The sequence below is a fragment of the Rhipicephalus microplus genome, chromosome X (assembly GCF_043290135.1).
Source record: "Rhipicephalus microplus isolate Deutch F79 chromosome X, USDA_Rmic, whole genome shotgun sequence".
Taxonomy (NCBI): Eukaryota; Metazoa; Arthropoda; class Arachnida; order Ixodida; family Ixodidae; genus Rhipicephalus; species Rhipicephalus microplus.
Window position 1 is genome coordinate 410,589,018 of NC_134710.1, and position 17,857 is coordinate 410,606,874.

The 17,857-nt window shown below is 45.1% G+C and overlaps 1 protein-coding gene across 7 annotated transcripts in view; it reads right to left on the reverse strand.

Annotated features, from left to right (window-relative positions):
* Window positions 1–17,857, reverse strand: part of LOC119160977 (glycerophosphocholine phosphodiesterase GPCPD1) — a 159,156-nt gene that overhangs the window by 51,522 nt on the left and 89,777 nt on the right. For all 7 annotated transcript variants that reach the window (XM_075880260.1, XM_037413272.2, XM_037413271.2 and 4 more), the window contains 2 exons: window positions 8,687–8,741; window positions 714–806 (listed from right to left, as the gene is read on the reverse strand). In XM_075880260.1, the coding sequence (XP_075736375.1) occupies window positions 714–806; window positions 8,687–8,741 (148 nt within the window). The remainder of the gene's footprint in view (window positions 1–713; window positions 807–8,686; window positions 8,742–17,857) is intronic.

Consider the following 17,857-nt stretch of genomic DNA (forward strand, 5'->3'; position numbering starts at 1 on the left):
TGAAGCAGCGCCTCGGTTCCGATTTTCTTTGTCTATGTGAAGAGAAACATTTCGTACAACATTACTTTTATACTGTTCCTGGGTCATTTATCTATAAAATGTATATTCTGAATTTTCTTTGTTTGAAATATGTTTGCATATATAGTCTTTTTTATTCAACTGTTTACCAGCTGGTGACGAAAAATTTGCCACTTTTCACATTTTCATTCATTTTAAAATATGTCTGTTGCTCTACAACCTATATTTTTTGGAAAGATCATTTCATTCTGAAAAGTTTGGTATGCTGCAATGCGTGCTGGAGTACTTTTCAAACTGGCACAAACGATCTTCCCAAGACATATGAAAAACAACCATTCTCACACAGTAACGGAAGAGTTAAGATGAGTTAGCAATTCGCCCAGCAGTCCATGCTTCTTAACGCTTCTACAGAAGATATGCAACATGATACAGCTGGCTTCACCTGTGAAAAAAACTTCAATCACCTTTTTCACTTCTGCTACGCAAGCTGCAACACCTGACATTTTTGGCTGTGATGATTTCTGGAAACATGCACAATAACTACAGAGCAGGTCGATGGTCACGTCACAAAACATTAGCTGAATATACTTATACCCGAAGCTGTCATACAAGAACCATGATTTCCAGGTGTCAGTTGCAGACTGATTACTAACAAGGCAACCTATTCAAAACAGTAGTCGTCTTGGCCCACGCACCTTTTTCATGCAGATGCATATGTGGTAATCATGATAGATGACTGGGACCTTGTCCTTCGAGAGCTGCACATCCAGCTCTACCATGTCAGCACCCTAAAATATGCACAATGAGCAGATACAGTGGGTTTAAGTAGATACCAGAGTTGGCCCCACAAAGACGCTAAAAAGAACACAGGCACTTTTTCGCATCTTTTTCAAGTGCACGAGTAAGAATAAACTAGGAGTTCTGGGAGTGCTTTATATATTGCACTGAGATTACAGCTTTTGTAGCATCACAGAATGCACAAGTACCACATGTAGTAGGCAATCCAGGCAAGACAAAATATTGAAGGGAGATAGAGGCTTAAAATGATAAAAAAATTTGCGAAGCAAGAATTTCAGTGAAGCCAACATTTGGGCAAGTGGACTTGTCTTTATCATGATAGGAAATAAAGACAAGTCTTGTTAAAACATTGGACTATGCGACAATGCCTGCTCGAAGATCTTTTGCAAAGTTGTAAACAAAGCATTCAAAGGACACTTCAGCCACTAATTGACTGAATGGCTTTTTATCACTTAAAGGGGCCTTGCAACACTTTTCTAGAAGCCATGGAATAGATTCACTAAAGGAGCTTACTGGCTCATAAAGTCACCACCACAAAAATTTTCAGAATTCATCCAGTACAAGTGGAGTTCCAGAAATTTGTCGCACGCTGCTAATGCATTTTCTCTTCTCTTCCCGACGAAAGTGTTAGAAGCCAAGCAGGGAGGGATGGCACGAGGAAAAAATACATCATGCACGCCTCGTTACCTAGAGAACTTTTTCCCTTTTTCGTTTTCTTCAATTAAGGGACTCTTCAGTGCGGTCACGCGCGCACGCGTGGACAAATCGCGGCCTTCCACAGCTACGCCAGTAACGACTGAGCGCACCATGCTCAAATCGACCAATGGCTAATACAATGACTGATGAGCAATTTTTTAGCTTTATTGCCATTTGTCGAGAGAAGAGAATGCAACCTTTAGCTGACTGAGAATTTTCTGTGAATTTCAAGCCACGTGCTGCACTACAATATTTCGCTCGTGTGATCTCTGGAGCCTCGACTACTAAATGGCTGCGTTTTCTGACCATGCTCAAAAAGTGTTGCAAAACCAACTATAAAAATTATTCCTGGTGCTTTATGTCCTAAAACCAAATATGGTTTGCTTTGGTTTACAGTAGTTCTTGTCCCAAAGCAACTCAGGTGATGACAGAGACCCTAGTGGAGGGCTCCTGAAAATTTCAAACACACTGGGAAGTTATTCAATGTGCACTGACATGGCATGGTGCACTGGCCTCTAGTATTCTGCCTCCGTCAAAATGAGAGTGCCGTAATTGAGACATAAGCCGCAGCTTTGAAAACATAATATGCTTATAAGGCATGCCGTAGCAGAAAACCAATTCACATAAAAAGACAACGCATGGCCTCAAGTAAATTTCCATCACCGATGCAGAGGTGCAACAGCCGAAATAGAATTTGTATAAATTTTCAAAGCAGCATAATCTTACTTTTGGAGCACTAAACTCCAAATTTAGAGCACATTATAGAAATAAAACATCTATTTTTATCAGGAAAGACCGAATTTGAAGAAAAGAAGGCTTACATCTAGAAAAAAAGTATAGCCAACTGCCGATTTTTCGGACACTTAGAATCAATGTATAAGAAGTCTGAAATTTCAGATGCTCGAACCCCCCGGAGTCCAATTTTCCGGACTTTCTGACCCGACGGAAGGTCGGAAACCACCACTGACCTCTAGTGTAAACCACCACAACTGCGTCCCACGCAATTACGAGCGCATAAATGAGCGCGCCGGTCTACTGTGGCGGCATCTGTTGCTTGGACTCGATCGTTAGCGGAGAAACACACACGGCCTCCGAGATTCGTAACAATGGTCGTGTTTATCGTGCAAGGGTGCTTCGCTGACAATCGAAACTATCCACCCAGAAATTTTTTGGTGCCAATAAATTTCCTTTCACTTTAGCGTTTATGCTCGTGCGTGCCACTCTGGCTTCCCGCGCAGCGCTTTCACGAAGCGTTTCACCACTTCGAACTAGAACTAACCGTCACACACCGATTTGGTCTGGCCACGCTGGCTATCTTGAATGTTTACCAGCGCCACCTCCGGAGTACCCGAGGCACCGTCGCCAGCCATCGCGCCGTTTTGTTTACGCAGCCCACATAGTGTTTGGCTAGCCTAATGCGTGGTTGTGCGATCGTGTGAAGTGTGCTCTGCAACGCTAAGCCTAGGTGCTTCGGCGCACATCAGCAAACTCCTTTGTTCACATTGTGAGGATTTCGCTTGCCTGTGATGGCCCCCACTCCGCCTTCGTCGTCCTCGTCGATGGCATCGAAGCGCGGAAAACAGTACCGTCGATTAACGATGGAGAAGAAAGCCGCCATTATTAAGTTAGTGAAGAGTGGCCGATCGCAGGCTGACGTGAGCAAGGAGTTTGGCATCTCCAAGCAAACAGTTTCCAATTTCCTGAGGAACAAAGACAAGATCTAGGAAGCGACCGAAAAACCATCTGGTGCCCAAAAGATGAATGCAAGCCAAGGTGTTCATCCATAGCTTGAGGACGCTCTCGTCGTGTGGCTTAATTCAATGATTGCCAAGCGATTGCCCGTCTCGGGCTGCATCTTGAAACAAAAAGCGGAAACTCTCGCGCTTCGAATGGACATCACGGATTTTTAAGTTCAGTGATGGATGGCTGAGAAACTTTAAGCACCGGAATGACCTCAAGTTCAAGATGATGTGTGGCGAAAGCGGCGCTGTTGACAGTGCAGTTATTGTGCAGTACCGCAGTGGAAAACTCCAGTCTTTGTTGCAGCAGTTCTCTGCTGACAACATTTTCAACTGCGACGAAACTGGCTTGTTTTACAAGCTGCTGCCGGAAAGAACACTCGCTTTAGCTGTTGACGCATGCCATGGTGGCAAGCATAGCAAAGAACGGCTGACTGTTCTTGTGGGCAGCAACATGTCTGGCAGCGAGAAACTTCCTTTGCTAGTAATCAGGAAGTCCAAGAGCCCGAGGTGTTTTAAAGGGGCAACGCTGCCAGTGTTATACAAAGCCAACAAAAAGGCATGGGTAACGCAGCAGTTGTTCGAGAGTTACGTCCGCAGGTTGGACAGGAAGTTTGAACAACAGAACAGACGTGTTCTGCTCTTCGTTATCGACAACTGCCCTGCTCATGGTCACATCAATAACTTGAAGGCTATCCAGTTGGAATTCAAGCCACCCAACACGACTGCAATCCTCCAACCAATGGACCAAGGCGTTATCCGTAATCTGAAACTTTTGTACCGTTCACGTATACTCAACCGCATGGTGCTGTGCTCGGAAAATGGAAATGGATACAGCGTTGACCTTCGGTCTGCTGTCGGAATGCTTGCAGACGCATGGAAGGCAGTAACGCAAGACACGCTTCGCAACTGCTTTCGCCACGCGAGCTTCGTACTCGACACAGAGGAAGCAGACTTGCCTGAAGAAAGCGACAGAGTGACCGACTTGTACCCTCTCATGAACGATATTATCAACAACCTCCACTCTGCAGGTGCTTCCATGCCCACGGAAATAACTTTTGAGCGGTTCGTCGACGATGACAACAAGCTCGACTTCTGCGCAGAGCTAACCGACGACGAAATAGTCAGTCAGGTTATGACGGATTCAGACGACTCCGATGTCGAAAAAGCCTGCGCCACCAATGCCTGCGCCACCTACGACTGCCGAATTGATGTGAGCATTGATGACGCTGACATCGGTGTACAGTGATGACATGACCCTTGCTCAGATTGAGGCGAATGTGATCACATGCAAGCGGAACGCTGTTCAAACAAGGATCAACAAGTTTTTCAAGGCAGTGCAGCTCTAACACCGGCTGCCCTGACGGCACCCGCTGTCGGCTGCATGCATTTTTTTCTAACGACTCTTTTCAGAGCCACCCCACTAATGCTTTGGCAGAGTTCCGGAAGTCTGGTACTTCGATCTTGACCCTCTTGATCCGAGAAATATCAATAAAATGGTGCGTTTTTTTTTTGCTTGCATTAAAAATTATGAGTAAAATAATGCGTTTTCTTTTTCTTTGCATTCATTTTTTCGGACTGCCCGAATTTTCGGACGGTTTCTCGCTCCCTAGAGGGTCCGAAAAATCGCCAGTAGACTATATGTTGAAGCCATTCAACATCACCTAAACCATGCAGAGTAAACATGAACACTGCTGTTTTAATAAAACTAGTATTTCGATCTACCCTACTGAGAAAACAATAATAAAGTCCACATTAGCACTTGCCTCGTCAGTCAAATCCTTTGACAGAATTCTTGAATTAAAATGTGGATCTGCGAAGCTGGCGATTTTGAAATTCAAGGGCTTCATGAAACTGAGTAGTATGGGTGGTGAAAAAAAAAAAAAAACTACCGCATTTCTTTTTTAAAGGTGGCAGAAGTGTCATACACTGCTCCAAATGATTGCCAGTAACTTTTTCCGACGTCAGTGATCAATCCCATTTAACAAAACTCTGTTGAATAAATAAGTCGGATAAACGAAACTATCTAGACACATTTGGTTGGTCTCATTTATACTTAATAATAAAAGTTTTGGGTAATCGGAACATTTTTTCTGCTTACATCAGTCAAATGAAACAAACGGGAAAAATGCATGAACGGCAGAAGTGGCCATGGCAGTCTTGCAACCATGAAACATATACCGAAGCTAGCCTAGTCAAGTCAATCTAGCAATCGCAAATGTCCGGGCACGCCAAGCAGCGATGGACGTCTTGTCGTGAACTTGAAATGGAACCAAAAAAACGGCAGTACAATGCACTTTCGCTCGCAACAAAAGTAAAAATCGTTCAAGAACTTGACCACAACGACCTATCGAAGACGGAAATCGCGAGGAAGTAAGTTCAATATCCTCAAGTCCATGCTCTCGAGGATACTCGAGAACAAAGGGTAGATTGAAGATGCTGCAAAGCTTGGGAACTTCGCCACGGACAGAATGCGGATGAGAACAACGGAATACAAAGAAATTGAGGATGTTCTTTTCCTCTGGTTCAAGCGGGCACGCAGTGCGAACTTCCAATCAGCGGCCCCATTTTGGAAGTGAAGGCCAAAGAAATTGCTATTTGGATGGCGATCAAAGACTTCCGGGTGAGCGATGGCTGGCTAAGCCATTTTAAAAAACGGCATGGTCTTGTCTTAAAGATAGTTTCTGGAGAAAGTGCGGCTGCAAATAGAGATATCTGTAGTCACTGGCAACAGGGGAGGTTGCAAGAAATTTTGGAAGCCTACGATCAACGGGACGTGTTTAATGTTGATAAAATGGGGTTGTTTTACAAACCACTCCCTACAAAAACTCTTGCTTACAAGGGGGAAACCTGTGCAGGAGGAAAGCAAAGCAAAGATCGTATTATGGTGCTAGTAGGTGCCAATATGGACGGTAGCGAAAAGTTGATGGTAGTCATGGGGAAATCAAAGCACCCACGCTGCTTCAAAGGTGTGCGCACGCTGCCTGTCACGTACCACGCGAATGGGAAAGCTTGGATGAGACAAGCAATTTTCGAGACATGGTTGCCCGAAGAGGATAGAAGATTTGCCCAGTAGAACAGGAAGGTTATTTTTATTGTTGATCAATGCCCTGCTCATGGTCAAATCCATAGACTCAAATCAATCAGCCTAGAATTCCTGCCACCAAATGCCACAGCAATCATTCAACCGATCGACCAGGGCATAATTCAAAACTTGAAGGTCCTCTACCGCCACCAAGTCCTCCAGCAAATGCTTCTTTGTGCAGACAACAAAAAATATTTTAATATGGACTTGCTCTCAGCTCTTCACATTCTAACCAATGATTAGGCACGCATGAAAATGTCAACTGTGCAAAGGTGCATCCACCATGCAGGATTCTCAAAATAAGAAGTCCTTCAAGATGACGAAGACAACATTGCCGAGGCTGAGGAGGCTGTTATTCTTTTCAGTCAGGTGACACAGTCTAATTCTGTCACGCGAGTGGACTATGAAACACTTGATGCAAACATCACCACATGCCGCAAGGACCCGTGGTCAAGGGGTGATGAGATGGTGTGTGATCCCGAGCCCATTGCAGTGGAAGACAGTGCAGCAAGAAATGGTGTCATCTTGTTGCAGCGCTACTTTGAATACAATGGTGGCACAGACTTCCTGCCCAGCCTTTCGGTGACGCACTCTTACTTTGTGAAAGAATGCTTGAACAAAGCCAAGCAAATAGTTATTACGTATTTCCAAGTCAGTAATATTAGCAACATTTTTCTTTCTAATCAACTATAGTAGTATTGTATACTTCAAAACGTTTTTGTTCAGTCAGCCACAGTTAGTGCTAATGTCGTATTTCATTCATTTTGTGGGCTTTGCTTAAATGGAACGTCTCATAAATGGAACAAATTTTCTTGCCCCTTTGATTTCCATTTAAGAGGAGTCCACTGTAGTGCTCACAATTATTTGATAGTATGGGAACGAAAGAGTAAGTGAACGAAATTAGCTGTCCCGTGAGTAATGCTAACAGCTCCTTCCAAATCATCTCACGTTTTTCCGCAAAACACCAGTGTATTGCGGCGAAGGTGATTTAAGCAGCGTTCTGCACGGGTTAGAACAAGGCCAATACATGTTCGAACACCACTACGCCCCCCCCCCCCTTTCTCTCTCTTTTTTGAGAATGCGGGTTAGGTTTAGGGCACAGCATCTCTGCTCACTTGCAAGGCGCATTCTACCAGATGAAGTAACAGCGGCGCACGCCCGTTGGTCCGGCAACAGCACCAAATAATTGTCGCCGGGATGATGCAACTAAAGAAACTTCAAAACAGAAAAATAGTTTTTGTGCTGTTTGTACGGTGACCAACGTGGTCGCCGGCAATGCTGGCGTTCGCAGCACGTCGACATTGTTTGTGCGCGGAAAATGTCGTATGCGCTCGCAGCTCTACTTACTAACCTGCCATAGCCGCTTTTACCAACCCGAAAGTTTACATTTCCTGCAAAGCGTTCGTGGCTACAGCCACGCATTTTTGTCTTGAAGTTGCGTCGTCCCGCCAATAGGTATTTGTTGTGATCAGCAGACCGATGAACACACGGCTTTGTTATTTTATCTGGTCGATGGCGTCTCGCGAGATGCCCTAACTTAATGGGATGAGGGTTAGAGTGGTTAGGTTACTGTGGGTTAAGGTTAGAGTCTGTGGGCTTGGATTGATTGATGACTCAAACTACAAATGAGCAACATACGTGGCCTCCATTTCTCACTGAAATTAGCACAACTGAGAAAATTTTGACGCTGTTCGGACATTTTGGCACAGCATGGCACAATTTCAGCAAATATAGTTTTGGCACAGCTCGGTGCAAAAATGTAGAATTGAATCAAATTGGCACAATTGGCTCAGCTATTGCACCCCTGTCAATGTTTCTCAACATGCGCCTAGGGCTCAGTAGAAAAAGTGTCTTGTATTTAATTCCCATCCGAATGCTCAACAACAGCAGGAAATGTTCAAGGTGAAGAAAATTAATACAGTAAGCTTGATTAGTAACTTCCTTACCAATTGGTTATTTTCTTAAAAGCAACAAAAGCCAAGAAAGTAAAAACCCTACACTAATTTTCATAGCATTCTCTCAGCACTGTTTTACAATAATTGAAAGTAAGGTTTAAAGGGTGTCAATTTGCACAAAAAAAAAAGGGGGGGGGGGGGGGGGACAGGGTGTATCAATATGATATGGCAGGAAGGGACTGAATAAAACGGAATTCGTGGGTTTTTCATGCACATTATCTGAAGCCTTGGCACATGGCACAACCCCAACTTTTGTGATTTACATTAAGTGCAATTTTTTACTTACAGCCAGCAACACAGACACCAGAATTTGTGAAACAGGCTGTTTAACTGTTTCACATTCAAGGAAGACATTGCTGCATGAAAGTAACATGACAAAAAAATTTTTAACTCACATGCTTTGCAGCATAGTTGAAAGATGCAACAGTATTCTCCAGGACATTTTCAACCCTGGAGAAAAAAATAATAAAGAAGCAGAATAATGTAGCCTGTAGATCCATCAATGCTTAGAGAAAGAAACCTGCAGCAATGATCAGAACTAGGATAAAATCAAGTTGAAAGAGGTTCTTGATCAAGCCTGCAGATGTTGCTGCAGTTTTCTTAAAGTTTTCTTGTCACCACTAACATGGTGACCTCTCATGACAGCTGTTAGGTTCTCAAAAGGCTATTCCAGACCGTTATTAAGAACTAGGAAAAGGAGCTGAATTCCCATGCAAGCAAATAGTTTGCACTGAACAGTAGACCACAGTCACCAGTTCACAGAAAAAGCAAAAATCACATTTGTCCCTCAACATTTGTAGTGCCCGGCCTGCAGCTCATACAGTACCAGCACTGCACCAAATTTTTAACCTAATTATAATACATGTTTATCAGCAATTATAATATAACAATGTACCACTGGTACCAAACCAAATTAGTCGACTCAGGCAGCGAAGAATCTGGCACCATTGGTCAAAGGTGTAAGCTACATTTGGTTTTGCTAATGCCTTATTCAAACTGCACACCACACAGTGGCCATCAAAGTGGAACAGTGTCTTTTCTGGCAGTATATGGAAGCAGGCAAGGTCGCACCACGTGTCCAGAGCCTTGCTGCCAGAGTAGCAGAGGAGAGCATGAGAGCATCCAAATGTACCCTGTTGCTGGTATTGGACAGTCTACAAAAAAGCATGTAGTTGTGCATTCTTGACTATAGGTCAGCAAAAAAATTGGAGCTCACTCTGACCCACCTAAGAAATATATTTTGCTCTGAGGGCTCACTTGGACTCGGATGCACCAAAAGTTTTCTCAACCGGACTCGCTAGCATTTATAGTCATAAAATTTTCTCATCTTTCTCAACCAGACACTCAAACTTGCAAACATGGTACTCAGCTGGACTTGCTCAGACACATGGCTTGACCCGAGTCTGAATAAGCCTCAGTGGGTCTACTCACGAGTTCGTTATCAAAAAATTTGTTTTCTTGATCATGCTGTCAATGCTCTTAAAGGGACACTTAAACACTTAAAAAAAAAATGAGGTTATAATGCTCTGATGCATAACTTCATGCAGCAAACTCGAAAATCAAGTTAAAAATTTTCATAAACTAATGTGAATAACTTTATTTTTCTATAAGCAAGCAACAGGCGCCGCGGCCGCCATCGCAAGTCCCGCCCCCGCTGTGATTGGTCGAAGCTCCATGACATTATTGACAGGAAGGTGAGGACAGCTGACTGCACTCGCCGGCAGGCGATGCCAGGTTTATCTGTTGAAATCGGCTAGTTGCTGTAGTATGGTGAACTGTAGAAGTTGTAACGTGTTTGCTTTACATCTGTACATGTTCAACCCGGTTGCCAATATAATAGCGACGACCTAAGATGATGCCAGCGCCGATTACACGGCACAGGAAAGCGAGTCCCAACCAGCCACCTTCACCCGCATTGAAAAATAGACTGGTACGTATAAGATGCATGTCAGTGCTTAATTTCACGGTAGTAAACTGATACAAATGACACGTTTAACTGTAGATATGAAATCCGGTAACGAACAGCAGCATCGGCCCTCACTTTTAGCCGCTTATTGGCACAGTCCACACTACGCACAGGCATTGAGCAGGGAAATTCACGAACAGCTGATTTTTTTGCACTAAGAGCAGTGTTGTTGATGCAGTCAGTATTGTTTTTTCTAAACTCCGCCAGTACTACAGTGATGGTGTGTTAAAATGCAAGCGGTATATTAGTTGCGTTAGAAGCATGCGACCGTCGTGTAGAGTGCCAGATTTCAATGCTGTGTACTGGTATTTGTTTACACGTGTGTTCACCACAGGTTCTCATGTACGCACCGCATCCAAATGGGGAAAGAGGAGGATACACACTAAACAAGATGTGCCTGAACATTCGTGCTGGGATACTATTTTGCAGTCCTACTTTTTTTTTTCTGTGCAGTGCAAAAAAATATCATCACCATTTCAATATACAAATATGTAGCAGGTCTGCATAAATCAATCTCAGCCCTATGTAGGACTACTGCCATAACGTGCAACATTCAGCACAGTGCAGATTGTAAGCAGAACAATGTTGTAAAGGCCTAGCTTCTGAACAAAAAAGCTAGGGGCATGCTGGCTTACAATATGCGCAGTCGCAAGTATGCCCTGTTACCAAATCTGTCCCACACGCAATGATCGAACTTGAGAAAGCCTTTATTTAGATCAAGCGCTGATACACGGACAGCTTGTACTATGATTATGCTTCGTGTGGTGGCATTTGGCAGGGATCGAATGTTACGGTAGTGATTGAATATTGTCTGGATCATCGTATGTGTGATTGTTGCATCAATGCACTGACGATTCGGGATTTCGATAGAAAAATATTAGCCGAGCTAGAATCAAAATAAGCCGCCCGTGTTAACCTTCGATTTTTCTTCAAGGCTGTGAATTTCGTTATCTAGGGTCCCCTGATATGACTGGCTCTTGATAAGGTAGGCCGTTCGGCACATGCATGTCCGATTTTGCTGATGTTGCGTGGTTATACGCAGATTCTGTTTTCCTATATATTGCAGTTGGATTGCAATAAACTTTGGTTGTTAGTTCAGCGCTCTGTTCTCGTCTCTTCTATCCCCTCCCGTCGTTTGAGCTGTTAAGCACTTTTTTCGTCTACCAGTGTCTGCGTAATGGCTCGCGATCTGCGCGTTTTTTAGAGATTCAAAGTGAGCATCACAGAAGCAAGGCAGCACAGTGAGCTGATCACAGCTCCGGTAAGCGCGTGCTCACGAACTACAATAAAAGCTCATTAACCCGGATCCCTTGGGACCGGTGAAGATGTCCGAGTTAACCGAATTCCAGATTATCAAATAAACCATTAAAACAAAAGGAAAAAGTACTCGGCGCAAACAAACCCTCATTTCATGAAAAACTGCGTCAACTTTGTCTTGTCATCGGAATTAGTGCTAGAACGATCTTCTTCAACCCCATGTCGTGGTGGTGTGCACGCTCGGCGAGAACTGACACACGAACTCCGCGAGGACAGCAAGAGCTTCGGCGGACTCTGGCATGGTGCGATGTCGCGTCGGCTCATCTTAATGTCATCACCGGAACAGTCAGCTTCATCGATTTACCAAGTCCCAGACTACTCGTCGGCGGCCCGCGGACGCCCCGGCCAGCCTTTGACCATAAGCGGCTTCGTCACATGCAGGTGATCCCAAAGTCCCGAGCCAGCCCGAGCGGCCTCGAGTCATCTGCGCGATTGATGCTCTCTGGATCCGCTGTGGCATCTGCTATGCCGTCTGCTGTCTATGACTGTGATCAATGTTACTAGATACCTATTTGCATTGTGATGCAACTTACTGCAAGTGAACTACCCAAGTGCACACACATCATAGAGTCGCGCGGTCGTTCCACCGCTGTTTCTCCTAGCGAGTATAATGCGTGTTTGCCCGACCTTCAGGAATACCCACATGCTCAACGTGGCTCAAAACACCGATGACAAAAACTGGGTGCGCAAACAATGCGAAATCCAGAAACATGCGAGAAGCGGGCAGAAAAGCAGAGAGCAAGAGCATGTTCAAAATTTTCCATGTCTAACTTAAAATGGCCGCACATGCATGAGCAGCACGCTGTCGTCTGCCAGCTGCCCAAAAGAAATGATTTTGACAGTCCCGGGCAGCCCGCAGGCCATGCATCCGAGTGATCCCGGACCAGTGGGCAGAGCCTCCGCCCACTGGTTCATGCAAAACTAATGCGACAAGTAATTCTCATCTTCTTCAAGCTCTTCCAATAATGTCATCATCAGTCAGAAATCCAGCAACGGCCACACCATCATCAACGTGCACAAATAGAGCCCGAGAACATAACGACGGTTTCTATGTCAAAGTGCTAACTCACCGAACAGTCAACTTTTTTGATGTACCCGAGCTGCACACACTATTCGCGAAGTCGCAATGCAAAGAAATGAGCAGCGTAGGTGTTGCGGGAAACTGGGGTAGCGGCGGCTGCGCAAACTGTCCTGTCATCCGCGCATGCCGACAATGGATGCACCGGTAGCCTAAGCTCTTCCGCCGGGTGTGACTAGCGCCTCCTGGCCACTTCCCCCTTATTCACTATCATTATGACTATATTCTGCTGCTGTTCGTTCGGTTTCGGTTTCTCCAAAATTACGGTTCCGCCGACGGTTACGGCGGCAGAGCTGGGACTCCATGCTTTCAGTAACCGGAATTGGTTAGTGAAAGCATGAAGCCCCGATAGCCCTCTCTGGAATTGTCCAAGTTAACCGGTGTGCATCTAAATCCCTCCGAATTAATGAGCATTTGACACCATTAAAATATACGCAGTTTCGCCTGGACTGCACTGCAAGTCCAAGTTAACTAAATTTCCATGTTAACGAGATTTGGATAAATGAGCTTTTACTGTAACTACATGCTGCTACGGCACAAAAATAATCTTACAGCCGTGCCTTAGACTTTCTTTTCGCAAATTCAACTCGTGGTGGCTGCGAAAGCTTCTTCAGGCGCAAAAACACAGAAGGAACCGCGTCACTGTTGAGTCGCACACACTTGATCGTCGATCCTAGCGAGTTTCTCAGAAGTTTGAAGTCTTTTCTTTTAACTCTAGCGGCCCATTTTGCAGCCATCTCCCGATCCCAAGGAAACTTGTGAAATGCGACCTGATTGCAACTGAAAGTACCCCAGTAGCAATATGCCGCGCAGTAATTTGGCATCGCGACCGCGCACTGACGTAACTAGTGAATGTCTGATGCGAAAATCTCTAATTGACGAAGAGAACAGTGCCATGGCAAGGAGTTCCTATGAACTGGCAATATACTGATGCTTCGCTAGGCAACATATTGCACCAGAAACAAGACACAATCCCGAAGTAAACAAGCTGAGCTGACTGAGTGACGCAGGCGGCCCGGCGGCTCGCTCCTTCGGTGACGTCACCTCCCCACATGTCTATCTCTCCCATGCTTCACCCCTGCACTCCGCGCACACAGAGGGGGGCGTTTCCTTGGTCAAAGTTTGCTCGCTTATAGCGCCGCTGTTTAATCGAAAATCATGGAACTAACATCATAGGTATGTTGAAAGAAGTCGCAGATACCGAATTCCCAATAAATTTGCAAATGCAAAAGCACTTCAGTGTCCCTTTAAAGAACAACATCTCACTTTATTGGTGCTCTACAATACACCTTTTGATCCTGCACTATCAAATATGAGCTATCAGTGGTTTTCATTCAGTAAGGGCATTTTTATGAAATGCGTGAATTACAAGAGATATTTTTATCCAAAGCTTCCTGCAAAAGACATTTTGCAGAGGGAGATCCTTCTCCAAGAGTGACACAAGTAATGCAGACATTTCTCCCCTTTCAATGTTAATAAACACATGCAGACATTTCTCCCCTTTCAATGTTAATAAATACAATGAAAGTATTCATTCAGTTTATCATGTGTATATAATGTCCACTGTGAGCACACATCTCAGAGGTGTATTTTGAATGACTGCCTAGGCCAGTAAATTTGCTAATGATCAAGCCGTGGGATTACAATTAAGTCGAGCCCACTTATAACGAACCTGAGCATGACACAGCATCTTTTTGCTGTATCTCGAAGTTCGTACTAAATGAAACACAGCTTCAACAAAGAGTTACGAGTCAAAAAACGTTTTTTACCCAAAAAAGTTCGTAATGCACATATTTCAAATTGGAGAAGCCATAAGGATGGTCTCAAGTTTATTTAAAGCGGCAGCATGCTTTTCGCCGAGGCCCGTGGCATAAGCAGAGTTTCATCGTCCTCGCAATCAGATTCCTTCAAATCGTTCTTGCCGTGCACTTCATTCAGAATGCTTTCAACCATGCACGATTCTACAGTGTCGGCATCATATCGGCCGTAATGAAATCATCGCAACAAATGTCCTGCATGCCCTGTCATATCAGAGTCGACGTCACACTGCCACAATCTCCACCGTAGTTTGGAAGCTTCACACTCGGCATCGGAACCGACATCGATGAAGCCAGCCTCGCGAAAACAGTTTCGCACACATGTAGCCATCACAGGCACCCATGAAGCCTTCACCATCTCCACGGCTGAATACTGCCACACCCAAAGCGGCAAGCTGGCTACCGGGCGGTAAACAGATATGAGCGAGCACTCCATAACGCGCAGATTACACCCAAGCCAAGCGGTCACACTTTCAACATTTTGTTGAGCAGCAAAAAAAAAAAAAGCACGGAAGGCCTCCCATTCACCATTCTGATCACACACGCACACCAACAGCGAGCAAGATGCCTGGAGCTGCTTTGGGCCCGCTTATACAGTGCAGTCCACTTATAACGATACCACATATAACGATATATCGGTTATAACGATGGGTCGACTTAACAGTCTCATTTTATGCATTGGGGCTATGGGGAAAAAAACCATATATAACGATATGTTATCCACCGCATATCGGATACAACGATGAAAAGTTTGCCGAGGACGGCATGTTTCATTCAGAATAATCGTAACATTTAGATTGATAAGTTCCTCTGATACGAACTATGCCGAGACAAGACGAAAAGTTAGCGTAGGCGAGTACGTATCTGCCGCCACTGCAGCACAGCGCCGGCAGCGCGTCCCGGCCGTTCAAAAAGCCGAGGAGAGCATCGCGAGTTGGCGCGACGCGCTACAGATGGCGCCAGCTTTGTCACGTCTTGCGCCTCGCCGCGCGTCGACCGCGGAGAGGCTGAGAGAATTAAAAAAAAAAATGCGAAAAGCAAAGCGCCGCGCTTCGTGGCTCCCCGCCTTCTACAACGGCAAGCCGGCATCGTAGCTTGCCGAACGAAAGCGGGAAAGAGAGAGAAAATAAAAAAAGCGAAAAGCAAAGCGGCGCGGCGGCATCGGGGCGGGGCCTCGTTCCGGCTGTGTACCTCTGGCTGTGCTTTCTTCCTCCCACTGCTCCCACCCCGCCGTCAGTCAGTCTCTCTTCCTCAGCGAACCCGTGATGCGTTCTTCGGAGTAAGAAATAGTCTTGTTTTTGACATCCTACTATCTACAATATTTATTAATTGGTGAAAATAGCGAAATGAAGCCTGGAGCTACAAAAGGTACGTCCGGCGACGATTTTTTGGCGGCAGTCCAGATATAACGGTCACCGGTTATAACGATCATATTTTTAGGTTTTTTCGATATCGTTATAAGTAGACTGCACTGTAGTCAGAAAACGAAACTTCTGAATTAAAGCCAGCATGGCTGGCACCTGGCATCACGGTGGAGACTGGCGGAATTGGGATAAACAGAGGAAGGCAGGCTCACAAGCATGCTTGCGATAGACATGCGAAGGAGTTGCGATAGAGTGATGAGAGGGGCGCATACAGAGGAAAGGCGACCTTGCTAACCGGAACACGCGGGAAGAAGGCAGGGCAGGTAGCGTGTTTCCGCATCATATCCCAAGATATGTATGGGAGAAACAAAGAAATACGGGTAGCTTGCTTGCAGGGTCCACGAAACGCGCAACTCATGCGTAGAAAAACTTGGATGAGCGGTCTGCTCACGCAGAGATCAAAGAATCGCATTGTGGCACCAGCCGACTTGCGCGGCCCCGCCGACTTTGATCATTCGCTTTGATCATTCGTGATTCGTTTCGTGTAAAAGCCATTTTTATGCTTCAGAATGTGTTCGCAGGGCATGCTAAGCCGAGTGCGTAGTGAGCGAGAACAGGTCCTAAACACGGAACGAATCGTGAATTATCGAAGTCGGTTGGGTAGCGCAAGCATGTGTATTGCAACGATATGACAATCGGGTACAGTTGGTGGCCGACGATAGTGACTAATGGTCTGGTCACTCCAGGCTGACGATGCTGACAAGAAAAAAACAAAGATCGAAACCCCTAGTTTGGCCAACTGGTCTTCGAAAGATCAGTGGCTATGGGAAAACACTGGCCTTCTCTGGCGATGCGCGGTGCTCAGAGTAGCGTGGGGGCAAAAGTCGAAGGGGTGCGTAACAACAACAAAAATCAGCGAGAGCGACAACTAGAGGGCTGTGGAGGCAAGGTCAGCGGTTAAAAATAAGAATCTATGGGCACCTCGCGTGTGGCTTATCCGTAATTGAAAGTGGTTTTTCCTGGGAAGTCACTGAAGCACTGACTTCGTTTGCTGTAACCGATCGGCAACACTCCGAGACCTTCATTGTAACTGCGATTTTGTGCCATTGTAATAATGTATATTTGTACAGTCACGCAGGTATCGTTCGTTTTAAGCAAAAGTTCATTTTAAGTGGGGCAGTTAGATGTGGGCTCGACTCTACACTTGGTATCCTTTAACTTTTTTTGTTTTTTTTTTTCAAGGTAGTACTACTTGCGTATTATAGAAAAATAATGTGGGCACAAGGCTGCCATAACTGACCATCTGCACCGCCAAAGGTGACAATAGTATTTTTCTGAACTACATATAAAAGTTTTTGAGAAATTACAGACAACCTCTACAACATAGAAGCCCTTCAAATTGCGACTTATCAGTCATGTTGCAACTTTTCTTTGTATGGCCCTGTGATAGCCATGGCACCAAAAACCATCTCTTGATAGCATATGACAGCCATTCTATCCAATTAAAAGGCTGCATCACTTATTAAAGCTGTGGCACACTAAAATCTTGTGTGCAAAATGTCTTTCAAGTTTCAACATTGTATAAATGAGAACAGACTATAATGCCAGGGAAGGGAATGTTATCAGAAGCAATTGTAATGCGAAAAAAGAAAAGTGGATGAAAAGATCACTTGCCACTGGCAGGATCCGAACCTGAGGCTTTCGAACAACGCGTCCGTTGCTCTACCACTGGGCTACGGCTGCATTCATACACCCATCCACTTTATAGGGTGTGTGCATTCAAAAGCGAGAGCTTCAGTCAGTGCCACCTGTTGCCCTTACAGCGAGTACGGAACTCTTTTTTGCCTGTTTGGCCTAACATAGCACACGATCTTATCACGAGCTGGCAGCTTACCAATAATCCCTCGCATACCACCTGAAGGCATCAAGTCTGCCAGAACAAGACCCTCGCTATGAATGAAGGGAAGTCTACATTTAAGGGCCCGTATTCTTTCTTAGATACCATATTAATCGAGGACAAGGGT